The sequence below is a fragment of the Lissotriton vulgaris genome, chromosome 7 (assembly GCF_964263255.1).
Source record: "Lissotriton vulgaris chromosome 7, aLisVul1.2, whole genome shotgun sequence".
NCBI lineage: Eukaryota > Metazoa > Chordata > Amphibia > Caudata > Salamandridae > Lissotriton > Lissotriton vulgaris.
The window spans coordinates 1340233989-1340256955 of record NC_141695.1 but is presented as its reverse complement, the minus strand read 5'-3'; the positions used below and the strand labels follow the sequence as shown (position 1 = coordinate 1340256955).

The 22967-nt window shown below is 47.6% G+C and overlaps 1 protein-coding gene across 1 annotated transcript in view; it reads left to right on the top strand.

The window, feature by feature from the left end:
- The window catches only part of LOC147703652 (uncharacterized), a 1900603-nt gene that overhangs the window by 1845770 nt on the left and 31866 nt on the right, over positions 1-22967 (top strand). The window contains exon 36 of the mRNA XM_086929537.1: positions 13203-13213. Within this exon, the coding sequence (XP_086785663.1) occupies positions 13203-13213 (11 nt within the window). The remainder of the gene's footprint in view (positions 1-13202; positions 13214-22967) is intronic.

Genomic DNA, 22967 nt, shown 5'->3' with positions numbered 1-22967 from the left:
AGTTGGCACCATGTATATTGTGTGATTACTATCTGATGTGTTTTGACAATACAAAAGTTATTTTTATATAACCTTGTGTGGAGTTCCTTTTGTGTTGTGTCTAGGATGTTGTTGCTGTTGTGTGCGTGCGCAAATGCTTTACACATTGCTTCCGGGATAAGCCTGTCTGCTCGTGCCAAGCTACCAAGGGGGTGAGCAGGGGTTATCTTGGCGTGTGACTCTCTTGCCCTGACTAGAATGGTGGTTTCTGCCTGGCTTTGGCGTTGCCTTAGCCAACCAGAAATAGCCAGTTCTAACATTGTTGGACAGCGGTGAGGATTAGGACTTGTGTTTGCGCAGTACCACAGCGACAGCTGGCTACATTACAAAACTCTGCATTTTTTAGATAGTCACATGTTTGGGATTATTGTTTGTGATTTTGTTTTTCCTCAAGAGTGTCATTTTCAAATCGTGTTCCTGCACTTTTATGTTTAGTGGCAGATGAGAGGAAATGACAGGGCGGGACGCCAGTAGAGGGGTAGGTTCCCATAGATAAGGAATCCCTTGCTGGGTCCAGTGCCCAATCCCTGTTCCTGTCCCTGTGTGGGTAGATGGAAGAGAGGGAGTGTGGAGGAGGAATGGCTAGCTCGGGAGGGTGGTTATCCCCTGAGTGTAGTGTGTGTGTCTGGATTCCCCAGTATGGTAGGATCCAGTGGTGGCAGCTAAAATGTGTCCAGTGCGTGAAGTCCCATTCCCAGTTCCCAGAGTATGGTGCCTGGTGCTCAATAAGAGGGGTACAGGTTGAGAGTCAGGGGCAGTGAGGAACTGTTTCACCAGTCTGGAGGGGGAGTGTGTGAACGAGTGGTGTGTTGAACTAGAGGAGTTGGTGTGAGTCCTTTTTTGTAATAAAAGGAGCTTTCCCGGGAGGTGTACCTCTGGTGGTGTGCAGGAGGTCCTGCAGAGGCACTGAACAAGAAGGTGGATGTCTGGCGGTGTGCTAGATGTCTTGCAGAGGCATTAGGAAGTAAATCTAAAAGTAGTGGCTTGTGTATCTGATGATCCTGTGTATAGGAAGAGGTTCATGTGTAGCCCAGCTAGGTCCCAGTAGGATGATAGGGGTGTAGGGGCTCACGTCCTGTCTCAGTGGAGGCGGAGTGAGTGTGGGACGGTGTGTCCCACGTTGGCCCGAAACCCTGTCTCAGGGCCTGGAGGGTTCCCTAAGGGAGCGCCAGGTCAGGGGCCTAGGCTGTACTTACAGGTCATTTGAGGAGGATCTTCCTGTGTCTAGAGGACGGGGAGTGTCTGTAACCAGAACTCCGGCAGTCCTGGTGTTGGGCAGTACCGCTCCTAAGTGGAGGGTGCAGAAGTCCTGGTACGCTGGGCATTTGACCATCTAGTGTGCTTGTCCATTTGTGGGGCCTCTGGAGGTCGTTCCCCGAGGAGGGGGGAGGCCAGGTTCAGGTTCAGCCTGACCTGGAGGGAAGGGCATCTGTACTCAGTGTCCTGACCGGTATTGGGTTCCAGGGGTACCGCTCCAAGGTGGGAGGGTGCAGAACTCTGGAAGGGGGTGCAGAGGGATGGTGTACTTCTGACCCCGGTGCAACCTGAGGGTTTAGATCCTAGGTTGGGAGATTAGGAAGCTTCCAGGTCAAGAAGGAATCTCTGCCAAAGTAGATCAGCTGAAGAGACTGAGGGGCTGCCCTTGCTGTGTGATCTGGGGCTCACCTGCAGTTTTTGTTTCCACTAAGGTAGAGGAAAGGGGACTTTGCTGTGTACTGTGTCCCCCCACCTGCTTGAAAGGGGACTTTGCTGTGTGCTGTGTCCCCCCACCTGCTTGAAGAGGAACTGTGCTGTGTGCTTTGTACCTCAGAAGTGAAATAGTTTCCAGGTGGTAGACCAGTGATGGAGTGAGGTCCTGATCTGGTAGGAGAATTGTGTTCTGGTGGGTGCTTCCCTGGGAGGGTGCGGAACCCCAGAAGAAGAGGTAGGGTGGGGCATTCTTACCCGTGACCTCTGGTCAGCCTGAGGGTATGGTCCCTAGGTTGAAGGATCAGTGGTAGTTGTAGCTACACTGAGAGGGAGAGTGGAGAATGGCTATTGTGTGCCAGGGGTTGATGCCCCCGCTCTGTGAAGTGGTCAGGACCTGTGACATTTGGATGGCCTAGGGCCTGGTCCTGGCTGTGGATGACTAGAGAGTGCCAGTGGGGTATCCTAGTTGGGTCAGAGAGTTCTGGTTTGGAGGTAACCATGTGGGTTCAGAATGGCGTAGAACCGGACGGTGTCCCTGCCGTGCGGGCCCGTGTCCATGTTTTGTCGCCCAAAGCAGGGAAGCCCATCAGTGGAGTGATTGGTCTACCCTGCGTTTTGGCTGGAAGGGGGTTGTGTTGGACCTGGCCCTTTTGGCAGGTTCATCCCGAAACTTTTTGCTTTTTCCTAGCCCGTTTCTGTGACCTGGTGTTGGTGATTTTAGGCCTCTGCGCACTTTTTCACTGTGGTACAGTGTAAAGTGTGTGAGCTCTCTGTGTATGTGTGGTGAGTGACCTGCCCTCCCATAGGAATGAATGGGGAATATGTATGCCCATGGTTGTTCCTGATGTGTGGGGAGTGCAGGGTCGAGTTTGGTATGTGCAACCTCGTGAGATTGAATGTTGCGCAATGATATATGCGGCATGATTGTGTCTAGTGTAGAAGTGTCACTTCTAGAAGTTGGCATATTTGTGTAATTTGTACCTGGCGTGTGATTGGCTAGAGCCTGGCTCCAGGAGGGTGCCTGGGCCTGCTTGTGGATTGACTGTCTGGTTTGAGGGTGAGAGGGACTGGGGAGCCCCCAGGAGTTTGTCTGAGTCAGCCCTTTGTTGAATGACTGCATCTGCAACTAGAGTGGTGGGAGGAGATAGCACCTTGGAGTGAATAGGGCTGGGTTTTCCCCACACAATGCTGGCTCCACCCCCTCTGGTGCGTCTGATGTCCCTAGCCTGGCCTGTGAAAGGAGTTCCCTATAACCAGTTGTAGCTGATTCTCAAGTTCAAGTTCAATCTTTATTTCGTTGCTTTGCAACATAAAAGATAGCAATAAAATACAATACAAAATAACACTCAAAAAACAATAGTCAGTACTACATTTCATTATAATTGGACACCCTATTATTAAATCTACATTTCATCATATTTAGGACACAATATTGTAGTTAGGATTTATCACAGAAGTTGAATAAATATTTAAAATGTTAAAAATTCAAGTTAAAAAGGCATTAAATTGATTTATAACAGCCAGGCAAAAAAAAATTTAGGATCACACGACTTAACTAAACATGATACGTGGTTTGAGCAAGTCCGTAGGATAAGCATTTTTTAAAAAGAAAGAGATACTTTCTGTCTAATGAAATTTACGGCCAATAAAAATGTGCTGATTCCGAACACCATTACTTGGCTGGTATCCGTACTTAAGATTCTGCCGGCTTCCTTATAGGAAGTGGAGCCAATGTTTTAACACAATGGAACTATCCATTTTTTCCTTGCGTTACCATAACTAGGACAAAAAAACAATATATGTGGAACATCCTCCCTTTGATTATTGGTACACAAGGTGCAGTAATCATTGTTTATCTTCCCCTAGCTTTTCTCAATGGCCTTTATCCTCAGAGTTCCATATCTGAATTTTAGATACAATGTTTTAGCCAAAGGTGGCTGGATCTCATCGAGAAATTGTTCAAAAAAGGCCTCATTTTTTACCATAAGAAATTTTTCGGTAAGAGGACCATGCGTTCTTATATACACAGAGTCATGGCTCAAATATGACCAAAAAGACGGTTTGACTATTTTCTTAGAGGCAGAATTTAGGGATTCCGGCTCATTCCAAAAATGTGTTAATCCTAGCTTAATTAACCAGGTTTTTACATGTTTAAACCAAAAAATGTTACTGCCACTATCAAGGTCAAGGACTTCTTTCAAGCCATTTTTGTAATCAGTTAGTTCAAAAGTTGTCCATGGTCTAACCCACAACAATAATGGTCTCAGCATTGCGTGATGATCAGTATGTTTGATGTTTAAATCAAGGAATAAGGGTATCAGTGGAGTATTATTAGGAACTTTTAATAGTCCCCTGATAAACTTATTCTCCTGTGTTTCGAAGGTCTTCTTACATACTGGACCCCAAATTTCCGCCCCATACAGGGCGGCAGATTGGACCTTATATCTAAAGAGCTCTAATGCTGGGGTAACTGCCTTGTTCACACTTTTATTGTATCTTTGTAATATTGGAAAACAATTTTGTTTAAACACCAGTTTTGATTTCTCTAGCTGTGGGCACCATCCCATTGACGAGTCTAGTAGGACCCCCAAGTAAGTAAAACTATGTTCATAATCTAATTTTTGGCCGTTTAACAATAAATTTCTTTTAAAACTTTTGTGCGGGTTTAGTGCCATATATTTTGGTTTTTTATATTAATTGCTAATCCTTTTAAAATACAATATTGCTGGAACCTGTTTAGTAAGGTCTGTAGGCCCTGTGGTGTTTGTGAAATTAGAATCGTGTCGTCCGCGAAGAGGAGGGACGCTACACGTCCCCCCCCCAATCGGGGCGAGTCGTTATCACAATTTTCCATGTAGGCTGCAATATCGTTGACGTAAAGGGAGAAAAGTGTGGGGGCCAATACGCATCCCTGGCGAACTCCCCTTTTTATGGGAATTGGGTCTGTAAGTTCCCCATTTGGGCCCCACCTGACCTTGGCATAATTCTCCTGATGCAAACCCATCACAAGTTTTAGCAATTCACCAGGGAGCCCCTGCCTATCCAGAGTTTTCCAGAGTAAGTCACGAGGAATTAGGTCAAATGCTGCTCGCAGGTCTACAAAGGTCACATACAAGTGACCTTTGCGGAAAATAACATATTTCCAATACAAGCAGCATAGCCTAAGTACCTGGTCAATGGTTCCCGTTTTTCCCTAAACCCCGCCTGATATTTAGATAAAACTGACTCATCCTCCAGCCACGTATTTATTCGATTTAAAATATGCCTGGCATATATCTTTTGTGTTATATCTAAAAGGCTGATGGGACGATAATTGGCTGGGTCGCCACGGTCCCCCTTTTTAAAAATAGTAATGATTTCTGCGCCATTCCATGTGTCCGGAATATGGTCGCCTGCCGCAATGATGTTAAATAAGTGGTTCAAATAGGGTGCCCAAACATCGACATTGTACAAATAAAGATCACCCGGAATTTTATCAAGCCCGGGTGCCTTCCCTTGCTTTACCGTAGCAATTGCTGTCTCTGTTTCCTGTAGGTCAAAAACTACCAACGGGTGGGTATTATCTGGCAATATGACAGTAGGTTCATCTATCACAATGTCAGTTGAGGTTTTGGCTGCATACAGCAATGTAAAATGATGAACCCATGTATCCTCCTCCAGAAAAACCTCTCTAGAACCTTTTTCACGTTTGTTCCCCTTGGCCGCGAGTTCCCAAAATTGTCTCTGGTCCTTGTTTTTAGCAGCTGATAACATACTAAGCCATATTTCCTCATCCCAAGAGGATTTTGCTTTTATTATTATTTTATTATATGACTTCCTTTTATCTCTAATTTCTATTGGACCTTTCCTTTTAACAGCATCAATCAGTGCAGTTTTGGCAAGGCGACATTCCTTGTTGTACCAAGGTTTGCCTATCGGTTTTACATTTGCCGTACCCGTCCCTTTTTTGGGTTTTTTTGTAAGAAGTTCTAGTAATTTACTAAAAAGGGATTTGTGTAGTTTAATAAATTCTTTAGAATCGCATCTGTGAGGACAATATGAATCAAAGGTATTTGCAAAGGTGCAGTAAATGTTAGCCAATAGGTCCTCTCTTTCCAATATGTAAGCCCATTTGACAGCCCTACGGTTATTGCTGAGGATGATATTATCTGTTATAGGTGAAGTTACTAAACTATGACCTCCCTCAGTATCTCCCGGGCCCTTTAATAAACTTTGAAGAAAGCTAGTTTCTAGTGGGCAATGATCACTATCAAATCTCTCTTTAACCTTTAAGTCAATTGTAAATGGCCACAGGTCAAAAGAGACAATGACATAGTCTAATTTACTTTCATAATCTCGCCTCTTAAAGGTGGGTGCTTTCGGACTATCGGATGGCATACGCCCATTACATGCTCTCAGGCCATGGGCTGTAAACAGCCTTGTGATCTGAAGAGCCAGTGTGGTACCAGCAACCGTTCCATTTTCGTTCAGGGCAGGTATCCCATTAGCAGTATCCTCATCTTCAAACAATTGGGCTATGCCTGTAACTGGTTCAAAGTTACAGTTCATGTCCCCACATAGGATTACACTTGCATCTGTTTTTAATGTATCCATGAATGTCTCCAGCTTCCCTATGCATGGTGACTCCTTGCTGGTTCTCACATTGCCTGCACCCTGCTAGACAAAGGATTTTACAGTATAAAAAGGGGCTGTGTCCCCTTACAAAATGTTTTTGTTTCTGACTTGAATCCTGCCAGGGGCGTGCTGCTGCTTGGGTACAGGGGAAGGCTTGCCGACCTGGGCCCTGCCCAGCCCCTGGATGCCTGATGGACTTGGAGGCTGGAGGACTTTCCTTTTCTTGGGAGCTGCTTTTTGCTCCACCTTAATCCCTCCAGGATTGCTGGAACCGTTTTGCTGGGCTGCTTGTTGCCCTAGGGACTTGGGGGGCTGCCCCAGCACCGTGGGAGTGCTGGCGTTGTTTTGAGATGCCCCTGGGTCTCTCTCTGCACACTGGAGCGCTTTATTTTCCCTTTCTGGGCAGAGCGCTGTCGTTTTCCCTCTGAGGGAAGAGCTCCTGCCCTTTGTGTGCCCCCGAGTGCTTCGTGTGCACTTTATTATTATATTACGGGTATTCTCCCGTTTATAGGCCCCCTTGCGAGTGCCCACCTCGCTGGTATGTGTTATTTTAATACTGAGGGTGCCCACCCCTCGGTACTGCCCCGAGAAATCACCGCCGGCCGGTCCGAGACACCCCTGTGATGTCATTCCCCGGGCCGCGCTGTGATTGGCTGCCAGCCCGGGACCTGACGCGGAAGGAAGGGAGCAGCGGAGATGGCTGCAGTAGCAGGGCTCCCATGTGAGGAGAGAGCCCTGCCGGTGCAGTGCGGCCCCGGGTGCCAGGAGGGGACCCGGGGGGGGGGAGCGAGCGCAGCAACGTACCTGCGAGGCTCCTGTGAGAAGAAAGGAGCCCTGCCTGCTGCCCCTGCAGAGGAGCCCCGCCGAAGAACAGCCCGGTGAGTAGAAAGGGCTGGGGGGGCTCCGTGAGGCTGCTGTTGGTGCCGGTTGGAGGCACCGTGTCAGAGCGGCCCCGTGTGTCAGTGGGCCGCTCCAACGTGGAGATAGATTGAAGAGGACCCCGTGGGGGTCCCACGACCTCGAGAGCACCTTCAGAGTGCAGAGGGCTCCAGAGTTCGAGGGGGTCAGAGTGCCCCCGTGGGCTAGGTGTTTTCCGAGCCCAGATGGCTCCAACGACGGGGCCATATTTGTTTTAGGAGCCTGAAATGCTCAAGGGCATATTTTGTTTCAGAGCCCCTATGGCTCCAGCGTGATTTAGGGGGCCATTGTCCTTTCCTAGAGGGCCCCTGGGGACACATAGTTTCAGGCCTGTGTGGCTCCAACGTGCTGCGCAGTGTTGTGTCAGAGCCTGTGTGGCTACAACGATTGGGCGCAGTTCTGTTCTTGGGTCAGTGAGGACCCTGTCGCAGTTTTGATCCTCAGCTGCCCAGCAATTAGTGGGCAGCTGCACCGTTTAGGCGCCAAGGAAGAGAGAGTCCCTGTGTGGGACAGAGATGGCACAGTGGTGCCAGGCCTGCTACAGCTGCGCAGCACTTAGTGCCAGCTGCAACGTTTAGGCCCTGTGATTGTTCCCAGGTGCCCAGCAAGTAGTGGGCACCTGCAACGTTTAGGTTTTGCGCCGGTGGCGCACCCCTGACTGGCGCTGCATTGGCAGTGCGCCCTGACATTCTGGACACAGGGCTCTTTGAGTCCCCTTGCTGGATGGCCCGTTGGCCAGGGGGCTGGTATGTGATTTCTGCGCAATGTTATTTCTATGTTTTTGATAGTAATTGCCTATGGTGATGTTTGCGCTATATGATTATGAGGTTATTTTACCTGTGTAGGTTTATGTTAGTGATAGTTTATTTCAATATGTGAGTTAGGCCCCTAAATGTGAGTTATGCTTAGGGGGAGTGTCTAATGTGTTTAGACTAGTGAGAGATTGCCTGCTGTAGTTTTTACTGGTTAGGCCCAAATGTGAGTTATGCGTAATGTGCTATGCCATTATGCCTGTGACACCTCTGAATGTGATTTATGCATTATGTGTCTTACCTACACCTCTGAATGTTTTAGGCATCATGTGTTTTCTCCGGTACCTCTGAATGTGTTTTGATGCGTCATGTGCCTTGTTCCTTACACCGCTGAATGTATGTTTATACATCATGTGTCTTTCCTACACCTCTGAATGTTCTATGCATCATGTGTGAAACTTCTGATTGTTCTATGATCTACAAAGTGCTATTTCTAACAGTATTTCTAGTTCTAAGTGCTGATTCAGACAGGCGCCCACGTGGCCCTGTCCTGTGTAAATAATCCCTTGTGAATATTGCCTGTGCCAGTTGGCACCATGTATATTGTGTGATTACTATCTGATGTGTTTTGACAATACAAAAGTTATTTTATATAACCTTGTGTGGAGTTCCTTTTGTGGTTTGCCTAGGATGTTGTTGCTGTTGTGTGCGTGCGCAAATGCTTGACACATTTCCTCCGGGATATGCCTATGTGCTCGTGCCAAGCTACCAAGGGGATGAGCAGGGGTTATCTTGGGGTGTGACTCCCTTGCCCTGACTAGAATGGTGGTTTCTGCCTGGCTTTGGCGTTGCCTTAGCCAACCAGAAATAGCCAGTTCTAACAGATCTACATTAGGTAGTACTAACAGTGCAATTATTCTGTTGCTGAAATTATTCTGGCAAGTGGGAGTTCACTTCTTGGCTCTAAAAATACCCGCTCAATATCTTTACTTGTTACCAATCTCAGATCTTCGATTTCACATAATAACTGCAAAAGGAAACTTCTATTAAGGGTGCCCAGTTCTTTGTCAATAGTAAAGCAAAGACCAAGGTGTTCATTACTTGTCCAGGCCCTTGTACAACACGTATCTTATCACTCAGCCTTGATCAAACACTGGCTCTGACATTTGTCCTATAGGGGAAGTAAAGGTAGGTCCTCCCACGTAAAAAATCTCATGGTTGGGATCTAACTGTACTGGTAGAGTATCACCACCAGTGGGGTTTGAGTGGGAGATATCCCCCACCTGCCTTCCCTCTAGTAGAGCATTGTTTGTTTTTACTACCTTATTCTGGGAGTCTGGGTTTATCTTTATTTTATGAAGCACAGAATCCTGATTTGTTAATTTTTATTATTCTCCCATTTAGAGCACAATCCCCCCCCCCCCATTATGCCCTATAACCCCCAACAACTTGGGCTCTTCTTCTAGTCTTAAACCCCTTTCTACAAGTTAATCTTTCATTATAATAGGTGGAGGGTGAGGATTTACCTCTGGTATCCAGGATTCTGACCAACTGGGTACCCAACAGGCTTGGGCTCCCTACCGTTCTGCTACAAGGAGAAATCGACGCGCTCCTCAAGTAGAGTCGGAAAACGTTCTTTTTTTGTCTTGTGTTTTATTATGCTCTGGGTCCTCTTCTTCTTCTCCCTCTGAGTTTTAGGGCCATTATTTTCTGACCGCGAAACACCCTCCCCGGGGGAACAACCTCTAATTCAACCATGGGTTGCTTAACAACTAAAACATCAGTTGTTAAAACTGTATCACATAACATTGTGGTGTTCCCCTTTTTAAAAATAGAGTATACTGACGGGGTATTCTTAGATACTAATGCATTTGTATATTCTTCTATAATGACCTGCAGACGATCCCCTGATTCATGACCTACTGTGTTGCTATAAGACAAATTAACAAGCATAGGGATATCTGTGGGCTGCACTGACAGAGTATCCCCCAATTCCCCACCTCGGTCCCTATGTCAATTCCTTTTGTACTAGTCTGACTCACCTGAGATTTCACATCTTTACATTTTCCTGTGTTTTCCCAGACAAAAACTAGCAGAATTAAGCTGCTGCACCCCCTGTAAAATGGCAGATAGAACACCCAGCACATGATCAGAATGGGCAGTGGATTTCTCAAGCAAAGTTAAAATTGATGAGAAAATCCTCTCTAATGCATAAAATACATCCAAATTTGCCCTTCCTTCCCTGTTTTTATTAACACCCTCATTCAATGTGTGCCAGACATCTTGTGCCCTTTCATTTGAGGCCGCTTCCAGATTCGATAATCCAAAAGATTGTACCAGTAAAGTGCTCGAAAGATTGCTACTATATACAGCTGGCATGCAACGACAGCTAACAAAATTATACAGCAGCAGTCTCAGAGATAATTCTTGAGCACCTGGCACACATTGCATTTTTAGTTTAGCCTCTTTTCTTGATTTTTTTCCATATGTATGTCAATGTACTGGAGTGTAAAGTCCCCCAGATCTTCGTACTCAAAACTGCAGTTTTCAATCTAGGTAGCTCGTGGGCTTCCTTTAAATTGTAAGGAACCCGGCAGTAACTCTACGACTTTCAAGGGCTAGTTATAGCAGACAAGATCATATGTTCCATTGTAACCACAGAATCGGTTGACGGGGTTACATCAACAGCAACAATTGCCTCATGCTCAACTCTGTCATTGTCCAAGTCCATATTCATTTCTATTTCGGTCTTTTCCGACTTATATAACTAAAACACATTCATCCACTTCCATTTCAGTTCTGGTTCTTCCAGCTCCTGATGTTAAAATACAGTCAGTCAGTCAGTCAAAACCACTTTATTCGTTTATTAAAATCCATAAAAGTACACAATATACTACATATCATTAGAAAAAAAGATTACAATTCATAGGTAAGCTTGGCTGACATAAAACATTTCATTACCAGAGTTCATAGATATACAAAATAAAACAAGTAACCAATAAGTCATATAAAACAACCCGGCCATTCTCATACGATCAAATGAATTTTTTTTTAACGCTTGCCCTACCATTTGAGAACTCTTGCGTGGAATAAGATGTATCCTGGATTCTCTTAAAAGATCAAGCCACCTAGGATCATCCCTTTTACTCCTTAGCCATGCTATGTTCCAACTAAGAATCTTACAGTTTTCCGTTATTACCCTCACTAGTCCCTAGTTCTACCAGTGCTGTGAAGCCGCTGAGGGAGGGGAGGCTCCAGTCAATAATTTTCATTCCGGTGGCTTAAAAGGAGTAATCTATTTGCACATGGTAAAATGTTCTCCCTTCCTACCTCCCCTGAGGGCTTGGTTGGCAGAATGAGTGGGGTCAGGGCTCTATGTGGAATCGTATTACAACACTGGTCACCCCAGTACTTGAGCTGGGCATTGAGCACGCCTCCCTATTGGCTGGTACAAAATTACCCCACTCACTCCTACAGCATAACTGTAGCTCCTCTGTTGGTGGATAAAAGTACCCCAGAGGTAGGGCCGTGATCCCACCGGGCCTTCATTTGAGCCTTCCTGAAACAGCTTCCCTGCTATTCCTGCCTGGTCAAAGTTGATAATCATGCAATCTCCCTCTGTCTGTTTTGGCCTATAGCCAAACCAGCCAACTCATCTGGCCATTATGATGTGAGAGGAAGCCTGCGCCCCTTGCTAAAGTGCTGTTTACACCAGAACTTGGTTTTACGTAAAAGATCCTGAGTAGATTCGAAACAGTTCTTTATAAGCGGCGGCACACCTATAAGAATTGCAACTAAGGGGGTAGCATCTGGTGGCAGGTTAAATCTGCAACTATTAGTGATCCTGTTATCCGACCTTTTTACTGGGGTCTTACCCTGTCCAACGTGTTGTTGATTAGTGACATGGATTGACTTTACATATTTGCGATGCTTGCCAGTTTCACCACAACCCAGAGCTGATACACACTCGGTGCCAACGAGGGAGCCTATGCTAGTCTGAGACGGGGTCCAATTTACATGCCTTGAGGCCCCCTCTTCCTTATTGGTGACAGTCTGAGTTTGGGAAGTTGATAAAACATATCTAGGCTTCGGCATACATTTATTATTCAGGTCCATTAATTGAATCTCAAGGTGCTCTAGTTGCCCCATTACCCCATTTAAAGTGATTTGAACAGATTGGAAATGTCTTTAATAGCAACAGAAAAAAGTGACTTCAGGCGCGAATTAAATAGGTCCTCCATGGCTTGTCGAACAGCTGTGTGTACGAGGGAATCAAAGCTTTGATCAGGTCGTAATTCGTGTTAAGACAGATGGAATCAAACTAGGTTTAATGAGTCTCCTTTCCCCCTTTTTAGGTTTTGCCTAAGTGAAAGCCTGCGCACTGCGCAGGCTTTTCACGCAGGTGAAAACCTAATGAGAATAATATGTGGCTTTGGAATACGCCCTCTGTTCCATTGGCTAGCTCCATAAATGGAGGCTAGCCATTGGAACAGATATCTGTCCGTCATGGCCTGACCAGATTCGTGGGCGTTCCTGCGATTTCTTCCCTCTCCACCCTTTTCGCATCGTCATCGTGGCTGTGGGCGGGGTTTATTTTTTTTGGGCGTCCAGGTTTGTTTTCGTCATTCCGTGGCCGACCGCCGCCGGAGGAAGTGCAGGTCCAGGTGAGTGCTTTCCGTGTGCCTGTTTGTTCCCGTATCCCCTTCCCGCTGTCCGTCTTCCCGTTCCTGCACCCCTCCTCCCGCTGTTCATGTCCCCGTTCCCCTCCCGCTGTCCGTGTGTCCGTCCCCCCTCCCGCTGTCCGTGTGCCCGTCCCCCCTCCCGCTGTCCGTGTGCCGTCCCCCCTCCCTCTCAGTGAAATGTTGTCACCGGCGGTGGCGCGGCGACAACAGTTCCAGGAGGACATTACAAACACAGTGTTGACTCGCTGGCCACCGCCCAAGAAAAGGCATGGGGATCGCACGGGGGCGACGGCGGCGCTAACTAAAATTTAACTGCGGCGGGGCCTGGGGATGAGTGTGTCAGCAGCCAGTGTCTGGGGGTCGGACTCTGAGTACAAGGCTAAGGCAGTCCAGTGCTGCAGCTGAGCTGTGCCGCGGCGGGGAAGCAGGAGGAGGGGGGCACCCCAGGGCATGATGAGGAGGCAGCAGTGGCGTCACAGAGGGGGCAATTACTACAGCCCTAAGTGAGTCCGAGCTCCGGTGAGAACTTCAGAAGATCTGAGCCCAGCCCCCCCCCCCCCTCCCCCAGGGCTCGGAGAGAGAGGGGAACTCACCAATCAGAAGGCAGAAGAGCCGCGCGTCATCACTCACCAGGTAGAGCCTCGCTGCGAGGAGCTAAAGATGAGGCAAGTGACAGTTAAAGTAAAGTCCGAAGTTTCGTTTTCTTCCCTTCATTTGAGTTCCTTTTTATAGTGCTTGGAAGCCCCCTTGCCTATCCTTCTTGCAGACCACAGTGAAGTCTGCACAGCGCTATAACCTCCCCCCCCCCACACACACACACAAACTTTACCCTTCTGTTTTTTCCTCCCTCCAGTGTTGACCCCCCCTCCTCTCTCTCTCTGCATTTGTTTTGCTCCCTTTGTTTCTGTTGCTGGGATGGGTGCTGCCTGGGCTCAGACTCTAAAGTGCCTCGAAGCCCCCAATGTCATCATTGGATGGGGAGGATGTGTTGTTGCGACCAGAGCTGCCGACTTTGGACCGAGGTCGGCGTCGGCTCCGCACTCTGTGACCCTTGGCAGATCACTCAATGTCCCGGTATGAATGTGACTGGTGCCAGCATCAAGCGCCCTCGGGTCGTGTTGCCGCTATATGACTGATGTGCCGCCTCTCTTTTATCACACCTGTAGACGAAGTGAAAGTGAAAGCAAAGAGGAACCCGCAGTGTCGTTTCCTGTCCTGATCCACAGTCCACAGTGCTTCGAAGCCCTCGGTGCCCGTCCTGGTGCAGACCAGTGAAGCGTCTATCCAGGGGTGTCACCCCCTCTTTATTTGTTTGTTTTGCTCCCTGTGTTTCTGTTGCTTTGATGGGCGCTGCCTGTAGTCTGACTTTAAAAGCGCTTAGAAGCCCTCGCTGTATTATTGGTTGAGGAGAGGATGTGTCGTTATGGCCAGAGCTGCCGACCTTGGAACTGTGGGCCAGGTTCGAGTCCCAGCGTCCGCTCCGCACCCTGTGATTCTGCGCAGATCACTTCACCTCCCCGTGTCCTCGTGGCTTGTGTAATGTGACCGGTGCTCGTGGAAAGCGCTTCCTGGGGTCAATTTTGCGCCCAATAAAACTGCAAACAAAACTGATTTTCCGCCTTCTCTTGCAGCAGCTCTGTTAGTGCTTAGAAGCCTCTGAGGTGACGGACTTAAGGATCTGGAAACCCCCTGCTGCTCTGGGAGGATGAATGCTTTGGCTTCCCCTGCGGTGCTCTAGCGCCTCCAGCGGACGGATAGCGCCTCGATGACAGGAGAGGAGCTGATTTCCCAGAAACGGAGGATTTGATGCAGAGCGGGGGGGGGACCTCTGATGTGAACTGAACAAGTGTGAGCTCAGCCCATCCCAGAACTTTAAGGCTGAGAGAAAACCCACCAATCAGAAGGCAGAACAACAGCGCGTCATCACTCCGCAGGTAGAGCCAGGCCTTTGCGTTCCCTTTTGATTCTTTTCTCAGCGCTTAGAATCCCCCCTTAACTACTTTTAGATTTCGCCTTTTTTGTAGGTGGCTCTGTGTGTGGGTGGCTCTGTGTGTGTGTGTGTGGGTGGCTCTCTCTGTGTGTGCGTGTGGGTGGCTCTCTGTGTGTGTGTGTGTGGGTGTAAATGCAATAGGTCTCGCATTTGCGAGAGATTACGCTATTGGCATTGTAAATGACAATGCCATTTATTTATTTGTTTTCAAAACCAACACATAAATAAAAAATGTGTCATTTACAATGCCAATAGCTCTAACTTTTACAAAGGCGAAACCGTTGCATTGTAAATGCTTGTTTTTTTACTGAGGGCAAAGGCCATTCCTTCTGCTGGGGTGCACCCTTTCCCATAGACTCTCCTTCGGCATACTAAAGCCTCCTACCGGTGGTTACTGGGCCCACCCCTGGGCTTCCTGCGCACAGGATGTAGCTAGAATCCCAATAGGGTTTACAATTAGGACTTGTGGTCCTGGCTGTCCCCGGTGCTCCTGGGCAGAATCAGGCAGCAGACGGCAAAGAAATAGGCTTCCCGCCCTGCCGGAGCCCTTTGCAGATTTTAAAGCGCCTCCAGGCGCAGGAAGCTGACCTTGGCTGCAACAAGCTACTCGGGAGGATGGGACTTGTGGTCCTGGTCGTCCCCTGTGCTCCCGGGCAGAATCAGGCAGCAAAGAAAAAGGTGCTTCCCCAGTCATCAGTGGCCAGAATTAGAGGGAATGGTAAAGGAGAATTCAATTTGGAAAAGGAGAATTCAATTTGGAGAACTTGAGGTGGTGCAAGACTGTCGACTAGGAAGGTTCACCCAAACTTGCTGCCTTCTCCCCTCCTGTTTGCTGTAACTTGCTTTTGTTGGCTTTAGGAATCTGTACACTTGACCACTTCGAACCAATGCTAAAGTGCTTGTGCTCACTCCTTGAAACATGGTAGAATTAGCCTACCCTTGATTGACACATTTAACTTATTTAGAAGTCGCTAGTAAAGTGCTACCATATTTGCCCAGGGCCTGTAAATTAAATGCTACTTGTGAGCTTGTAAGAATAGGGGAAATTACCTGGCTACTGGTTTGAGAACCCGCTCTTTAATTTAACAGGCTCAACAAAAAATCCAGCACTGCATAATGCTTGGATCAAGTTATTTATTTAACTTTTTTCTTTTTTGAGAATTTTCAAATTTGATTTGGTTCTTGGACAGTCTCAAAAAAGGATAACATTTTTCTCTTTGATACATTCAAAGAACAAAGGAAAACATTCGACATACAAATAGACAATAAACTCTAAACTTAAACATGTGGACATTTAAATGTACAATAATGCAATCATGCACCAATTTCTTTCCACACTGTGTTTTCAAAGAAACTATACATTTTCAGTTTCTCTAAATACTCTTCAAAAGTCAAACAATGGCCTGTTATCTATTCTTTAGGAGAAACACTTTTCGGAAATGCTGACTTGTTTCAAGTTCCCATAACACTTAAGGAACTCTCATCCGGGCTTCTTAATTTTCAATAGAGTCTTTGTGTGTAGAAATTCTGTAGCGTTCTGTGTTAATCTCTCTTTCTTGATCTACATGGGGGTGCAATATTTTAACTTGTGAGCTTATAGCACTTATTATACCTTTCACTTAAGCAACCCTTTATTTATTTATTTTTTATTTTATTTTTTTCCCCAGTTTTAACATACAGGAACAAAATGATCAGTACATTGCAAAGTATGTAATCATCATCAGCAAGAAGAGCATGCACATCAAAGTACTCGCAAACAGCAGTAGCATGTGATGTAAGTGGAGAACGTCTTGTGGGCACTCGTCAATGACAATGCAGCTATGGACGAAACATAAGTATACAATAATATAAGACTGTGATCCCCAAAGAACCGGGGATGCCACAGGCAACACAGCAATATCAATGGCAGCATGGAAAAAAATTAAAGCAGTAATATAAGCATATGTAAGCAGATTCATCATCAGCCGATTCCCTCGGAGACAATACTACTCGCTGTCTGCGACTGTTGATCGGCTCCTTTCTTGGCAATATATGCCCTGTACGGGCCCCAAATGTCCACTTGTCTGGATGCTCTAGGGATCAGAGTGGAGTATTCCTCGCAGTTAATGTTACAGCATTGGGGTTCTTTTGCTACCCCACAACAGAGCGAATTCCTTCTTGGCCAACAGAAAGCCCAGTGCAGCAAGTCGTCTGACGGACCGGGGGAAATTGGCCACATAGCCTAGTAATGCGATCTCAGGGGTAGGAACGAGTTGCATGGATAGTATATCACCCAGTGTATCATGTATCAAGGACCAGTATTGGTGTATTCTAGGGCAGGTCCAAGAGAGGTGAGCGAAATCAGCAACGGGAGCCCTACATTTCGGACAGTGGTGGGGCCTATTGGGGTTGATTCTGTGTGAGCCTGACGGTGTATGGTACAGCCTGCGAAGAAACTTAAAGTGAAGGAGTTTATGCCTGCTGTTTAAGGAAATGTCCATAGTTGCCCTTCAGCATTGCTACCATAGATCATCAGTGATGGGTTTACCCAGGTCAACCTTCCACGCAGCACGCACCTTGGTGTCAAAGACAGGCATGGATTCACAACATTGCTTGTATAGTTTAGAGACCATATGTGCCCCCGTGGGGTGTTGGACAAGCAGCGTCAGTGGAGGGGTTGGCTCTGGGGCCATCGGGAAGGTAGAGAACGTGGCACGAAGCATGGATTGTATACGTGTTAAAACAAAGGTGTCCATAAAAGAGCGTTCGGAGAATCGAGTACCCTCCGACACAGAAAAGGCATGACCCTGAGGCTAGAGGTCGCCCACAGTGTGAATGTGGAACTTGTCCAGCTTTTGCTTAACCAGTGCCTCCCCCGTTATCGGGGACAGAGAGGGATTAGGCAAGGGCAGTGCCGGTAAATACAACAGGGTGAGGCCCAGAAGTCTGCGCAATCTGTCGGAAAGCCCAGCACGTGGTCGATACCGTCTGAATATCACGTGGGTCGCGAGGGAAACCAATAGGCAAAATAGTGGAAAGGTGGCAAAGGAGCACCAGATCGGCTTCTGGTTTCAAATATGGGATGCGAGCATCCGGATGTCACCAGGCATGTGAGTAACAACATTGTGCCGTCAGGAAATATAAATAAAAATCCGGGACCCCAAAGCTCCCTCTGGCATACGGCAGGGTCAGAACCCGCCAGCTAACCCGAGGAGTATTATCCCCCCAGACGAGGAGCAATAATAAAGAATGCAACTGCGATAAAAAGGTTTTGGCATGCGGGACGGGAATGTTATTAAAAAGATACAAGAACGGCGGGAGGACAACCATTTTAATTATGGCAACTCTTCCGGCCATAGATAATGGAAGACGTAGCCACCTCAATATCTGGGACTCAAGCAAACTGATTGCTCTACCATAGTTCAGTATAATCATGGTAGTGGTATCAAGGTGGATATGGATACAGAGCTATTTGACTTCATCCTGGCACCATTCAAGGGGAAATGAGCAGTTCCAGGCAGTCGTGCTGGGTGTGAGTGGAAAGATAACCGACTTGTGCCAGATGATGTTAAGACCGAAACATTTACAGGAGCGGGTTATTTCTGAAATAAGGGGTTAGAGATTACGTTTGGCCATCCTAACATATAGAATTGTGTCATCAGCAAAGAGCGAGATTAAAAGGGGGTCAGTGCGAAACTGTAGTCCACGATGTAGATGTTTCTCTTAGAAAGGACAAACCAGGGGGTCCATTGCTAAAATAAAAAGCAGTGGGGACAGGGGACATCCCTGCCGCATGCCCCGGGACAGGGAAAAAGGGGCAGAAATGGTGCCGTTCAAACGCAATCTAGCGGTGGGCTCAGTGTACAGTAAAGCTACTGTGGAAACAAAGCATTCAGGCATACCTATACATCTCATGATGGACAGAAAAAAAGGCCACTCAAGGGAATCTAATGCCTTTACCACGTCGAGGAGGATGGCGGCAGCATGAGTGGCAGGGTCAATCCTGTGTAAAACAGTAAACAGGGTCCTCAGATTGAAGGAAGTAGGCCGATGTGGCACAAAGCCCGACTGCGCTGGGGAGATGATAGATTCCATCAATAACGACAGGTGAAACGCAATGACCTTGGCAAGTATCTTATAATCGAGGTTCAATAAAGACAAAGGCCTATAAGAACTGCACAATTTAGGGTCTCTGCCGGGCTTAGGAAGAAGAATAATGACCGCTTCTCTAAATGTAGGAGGCAGGAGACCCACCTCCAGCGCCTCGGCATAAACCTCTAGCAGCCGCGGGAGCAAGACGTTTTTGTAAGCTTTATAAAACTCGGCAGTAAAGCCGCCGAGACCAGGAGCAGAAGAGCCATGCAATGCATCGATAGCCTCTACTATGCTGTCCTGCGTAATAGGTCTAGCCAGAAAATCCTGCATGTTCCTTTCCAAGTTAACCATAGCAATCTCTGCCAGGTAGTCACCCTGATCCCGCAAATCCCCGGAGAGCCTGGACGTATAGAGCGTTTTGTAATAGGAAAGAAAGGAGTAGAATGCAGCAAATCGTCATGTGGGCCAATAATTTCCGTGATATAAGACGAATCCCGGGGGGGTGGGGCCGTGAAGGGTCTGAGCCAATAGCCTACCAAGCCGTTCGCCCTCACCATAATGACGCGCAGCAGATTGTTTATTTAGGAACAGCAACTCTTGGTCCGCTGCGTCTCTAAATTCGAGCATCAGTGACAGACGCCTAGCCTCACCCGCACTGGATGCGGTGCCCACTAACTCCGGATCCAATGTCATTTTCAACACGGGACAACGTGGAACGTAAATCTCTTAACACTCCCGCATGCTTAGCAATGCAGACGCCCCTGATATAGGCCTTGAACGCCTCCCAGAGAACCGCCCAAATGTCCACCGACCCAGTATTACGTTCAAAATAGTCTTCAATAGATTTCCGGACTTCCTCATTAAAAACCGGATCCAATAATGCCTTCCCTGGAAAGCGCCATTGTCCTTCAAAGCCACCCGGCCGGGGGAAGTTGAGTTTGAGGCCTATCAGAGAATGGTCCGAAAGTGTACGAGGGACAGTGACTACCCCGTCCACCCACCCTACAATTCCCGGAGAAATCAGCCAGTAATCAATTCTGGTCCATGTATTGTGAAACCCTGAGTAGTGGGTAAAGTCAGGGAGATGTGGTTGCAATTTGTTTTCAATGTCTATCAAGGAGAAATGAGTGCATAGGTCAAGAAGTATTCGTCGGGATCGGGGTTTAGTATCAGGAGCAGCGGAAGTGCTGTCCCTGGCCGGGTCTAACAACAGATTAAAATCGCCCCCTATTACCAACAGTCCAGGGTCAAGTGTGAGTAGTTGCACCTGTAGGTCATTAAAGAAAGATGGGGAGTCCACATTGGGGCCGTAAACCCCAACAAACGTGATCTTATGCCCCAAAAGGGTACCATTAACAATCCAGGTGCAACCCTCTACATCCGTCAGTCAAGATCTTGTGTAGGGCTAAGGGCACGCATTTATGTATGAATACGGCAACCCCCCTAGAATACCTACTGTAATTGGAAAAAAATCTATGGGAGCCCCAGCTCTTAGCAATGTCGGAGGCGGATAAATGTGTCTCTTGCATAAATACAATATCAATGTTGTGTCTAAGAATATAGTTGAGGACTTGTCTCCGCTTTTTGGTGTTATTTAGACCTCTGACGTTCTAGACATCAGGGAGAGCCCGGAAGAACCGGGCTGGTGCCCTAGCTTAACCATCGGAAAAACCAAATCAGAATCGAGTCACAATGCACGCAAATCCACTGCCACAAAAGGACAAAACAAGCAATGATTCGAAGAGAAGCAATGAAACTGAGCAAACACCCCAACCCCCACCCACCATCCAGCCTCTTGTAAATCCCCAAGAGGCAAACCCCAATTATCATGGCCCAATACGAGTGCAGTGTACACATTACCAATACAATAGAAAAAGAGTAAGCACTGCGCAGAAAAACCATGCCAATCAGAAGATTGTTGGTATTCTCCATAGGGCGCAGCAACGCCATGCCGGTCGGGCATACAATAAAAACATATCATCAAGCAAATAGGAAATAAATGAAGGCCTTAAACACAGCAGAACACAGTGATAATTGCAATAACCAGTCAACTGGTTACAGGTTCAGAAAATAGGTCAACGCTGTTTTGCGAAACCCCCTGAGACGGGGAGCCCGCTCTCGGCACGGCAGCAGCCCCTGAATTGTTTTTCCTATACTCCTGGCAAAATTCCTGCGCCTCTGTAGGAGTATCGAAGATGCAAAACCTGCCCCCCACATCAACCCTCAACCTTGCAGGATAGAGCATGCCGTATCTAAGGCCGAGGTTTTTCAAGGTAGCCTTGACACCATTGAATTTACGCCTTGCCTCCTGGACCATGATAGTGAAGTCCGGAAAAAAAGCCAATTTGCTCCCCCCCTGCCACTGAATATCACCCATGTCCCGGGCCGAACGAAGAGCAACATCTCTGTCACGAAAGTTCATGAGTCTGGCAATGATAGGTCGTGGTGGGAGACCAGGCCGAGGACGTGGCCCCAGCGATCTGTGGGCACGCTCCACCACAAAGCCCTGAGTGAACGTGTCTCTGCCGACCAGCTCAGTGAGCAATTTTTCCACACAGACGTCCATACGCCCAGTGGAGGTCGTCTCCGCACATCCAATGATGCGAATATTATTCCGACGTCTACGGGCCTCCAAGACCTCATTCTTGATGGCAACGTCTTTGAGGATTTTCTCTAGCCTGTCCAGCCGTTTCAGCGAGGCCGAGGCGCCATCTTCAATATCCGAAACTCTCCCGTCACCTACATCTAGCCTCCGGTCATGCCCATGGACCTTAGACCCCATCTCCGCCAGTTTTTTGTCAAGGTCATCAAAGCGGCTGTCGAGTGATTTGAATCCGGCCCTCATTTCGTTCAACATTGCCGTCGTGAGAGAGTCAGCGTTCTCAGAGTCATTCGGGTCCATGGCCCCGTTAGAGGAACCCGGGGTTGCTTCTGAGGTAGGGCCGGGAGTCCTGTCAAAGTTCAGATTGCGTTGGTTAGGGTCCTTCTTCCACATGTCGCCTATCGAGAGAGGCGAAGTGCCATTGGAATGGCAAGGCCCCAGCCGAGAGGGAACCAAATGGCGGAGTAGAGCAGGCCCCGAGCAGGAGGAGGACTCTGCCTGGACGCAGGGCAGCAGGTTGGAAACTCGGCAAACGGCGGCACAGGGGCAGGCGTGTTGATGGTGGGTGAATGAAAACAGGCCGGCCCGAACACAGGAGGAATCACCTGAGGAAAACAACCGACACAATAGGAGGGCCCATGTAAAGCGCAGAGGAAAATGGAAGATGGCGACGCTGTAAAATGATCACAACCCACTCCGAGGCAAGCGATCTGCTGAGTGCCCGTGGAGCTAGGCAGTTAAGCCATGGACCGGATCACAATGCGCATAAAAGTTGGCGGAGCCAACCCGCATATACCAACAAGCCCTCCGTGCGTGACTGCTGATGGGGGAGATCGCGGGCACCCAGGGCGGCAGGCGGTTGCAAAAAATATATCTTGAAGGCGGAGCTGAGGCGCCACTTACTTCATGTCCATATGTGACACCCAGGACAGGCAATTCCCCTCATGCCGGGCGACCAGGTCTTGGGGGGCCGAGGTGTGGTGGGGGAGTCTGCGCGCCCGGTAGGGCCCGGAGCCACCACTGCACTCAATAAGGTCGCGGGGGCCTCCGCGCTAACCCGCCTCACCTCGCGTCGAAACCCAAAATTCAGGCCCCCAAAACAGGCCGGGGAGGACCCGAGAGCGCTCCGCAAGCAAGTCCTGCCCTCCAAATGGTGCTCAACAGTCCGGAACCCTTAGAGATGGTCTGGAAGGCACTGAAAGAGCAAAAACCGGAAACATGGGTGTTAATAAATGTGGTACTTGGACAAAATATCAAGTATTTAATATCAGGAAACAGAAATATTGGAACAAATATATTGTGATACAAAAATATTGTGATGCAGAAATGTTTGATAAGAATATTGTTTTTTTAGGTAAGTAATATAGTTTTAAGAATATTGTTGTTTTTAATATAGTTTTCAGTAATATAGTTCTTAAAAATGTAGTTTTTAAAATTATTTCAATGTATTTTAGTGCATATCCTAATTTAAAGTGTTATTATTGTTCGTATAATTGTTGTTCTTTTTTTTAACTACAGTTTGTAAGTTTAAGTGTTGTATATTTTTGTATTTAAATGCTAATAGGAATTTTCTAGTTGTGCTGGTTGTTGGGTTTGTAGGGTGGTTT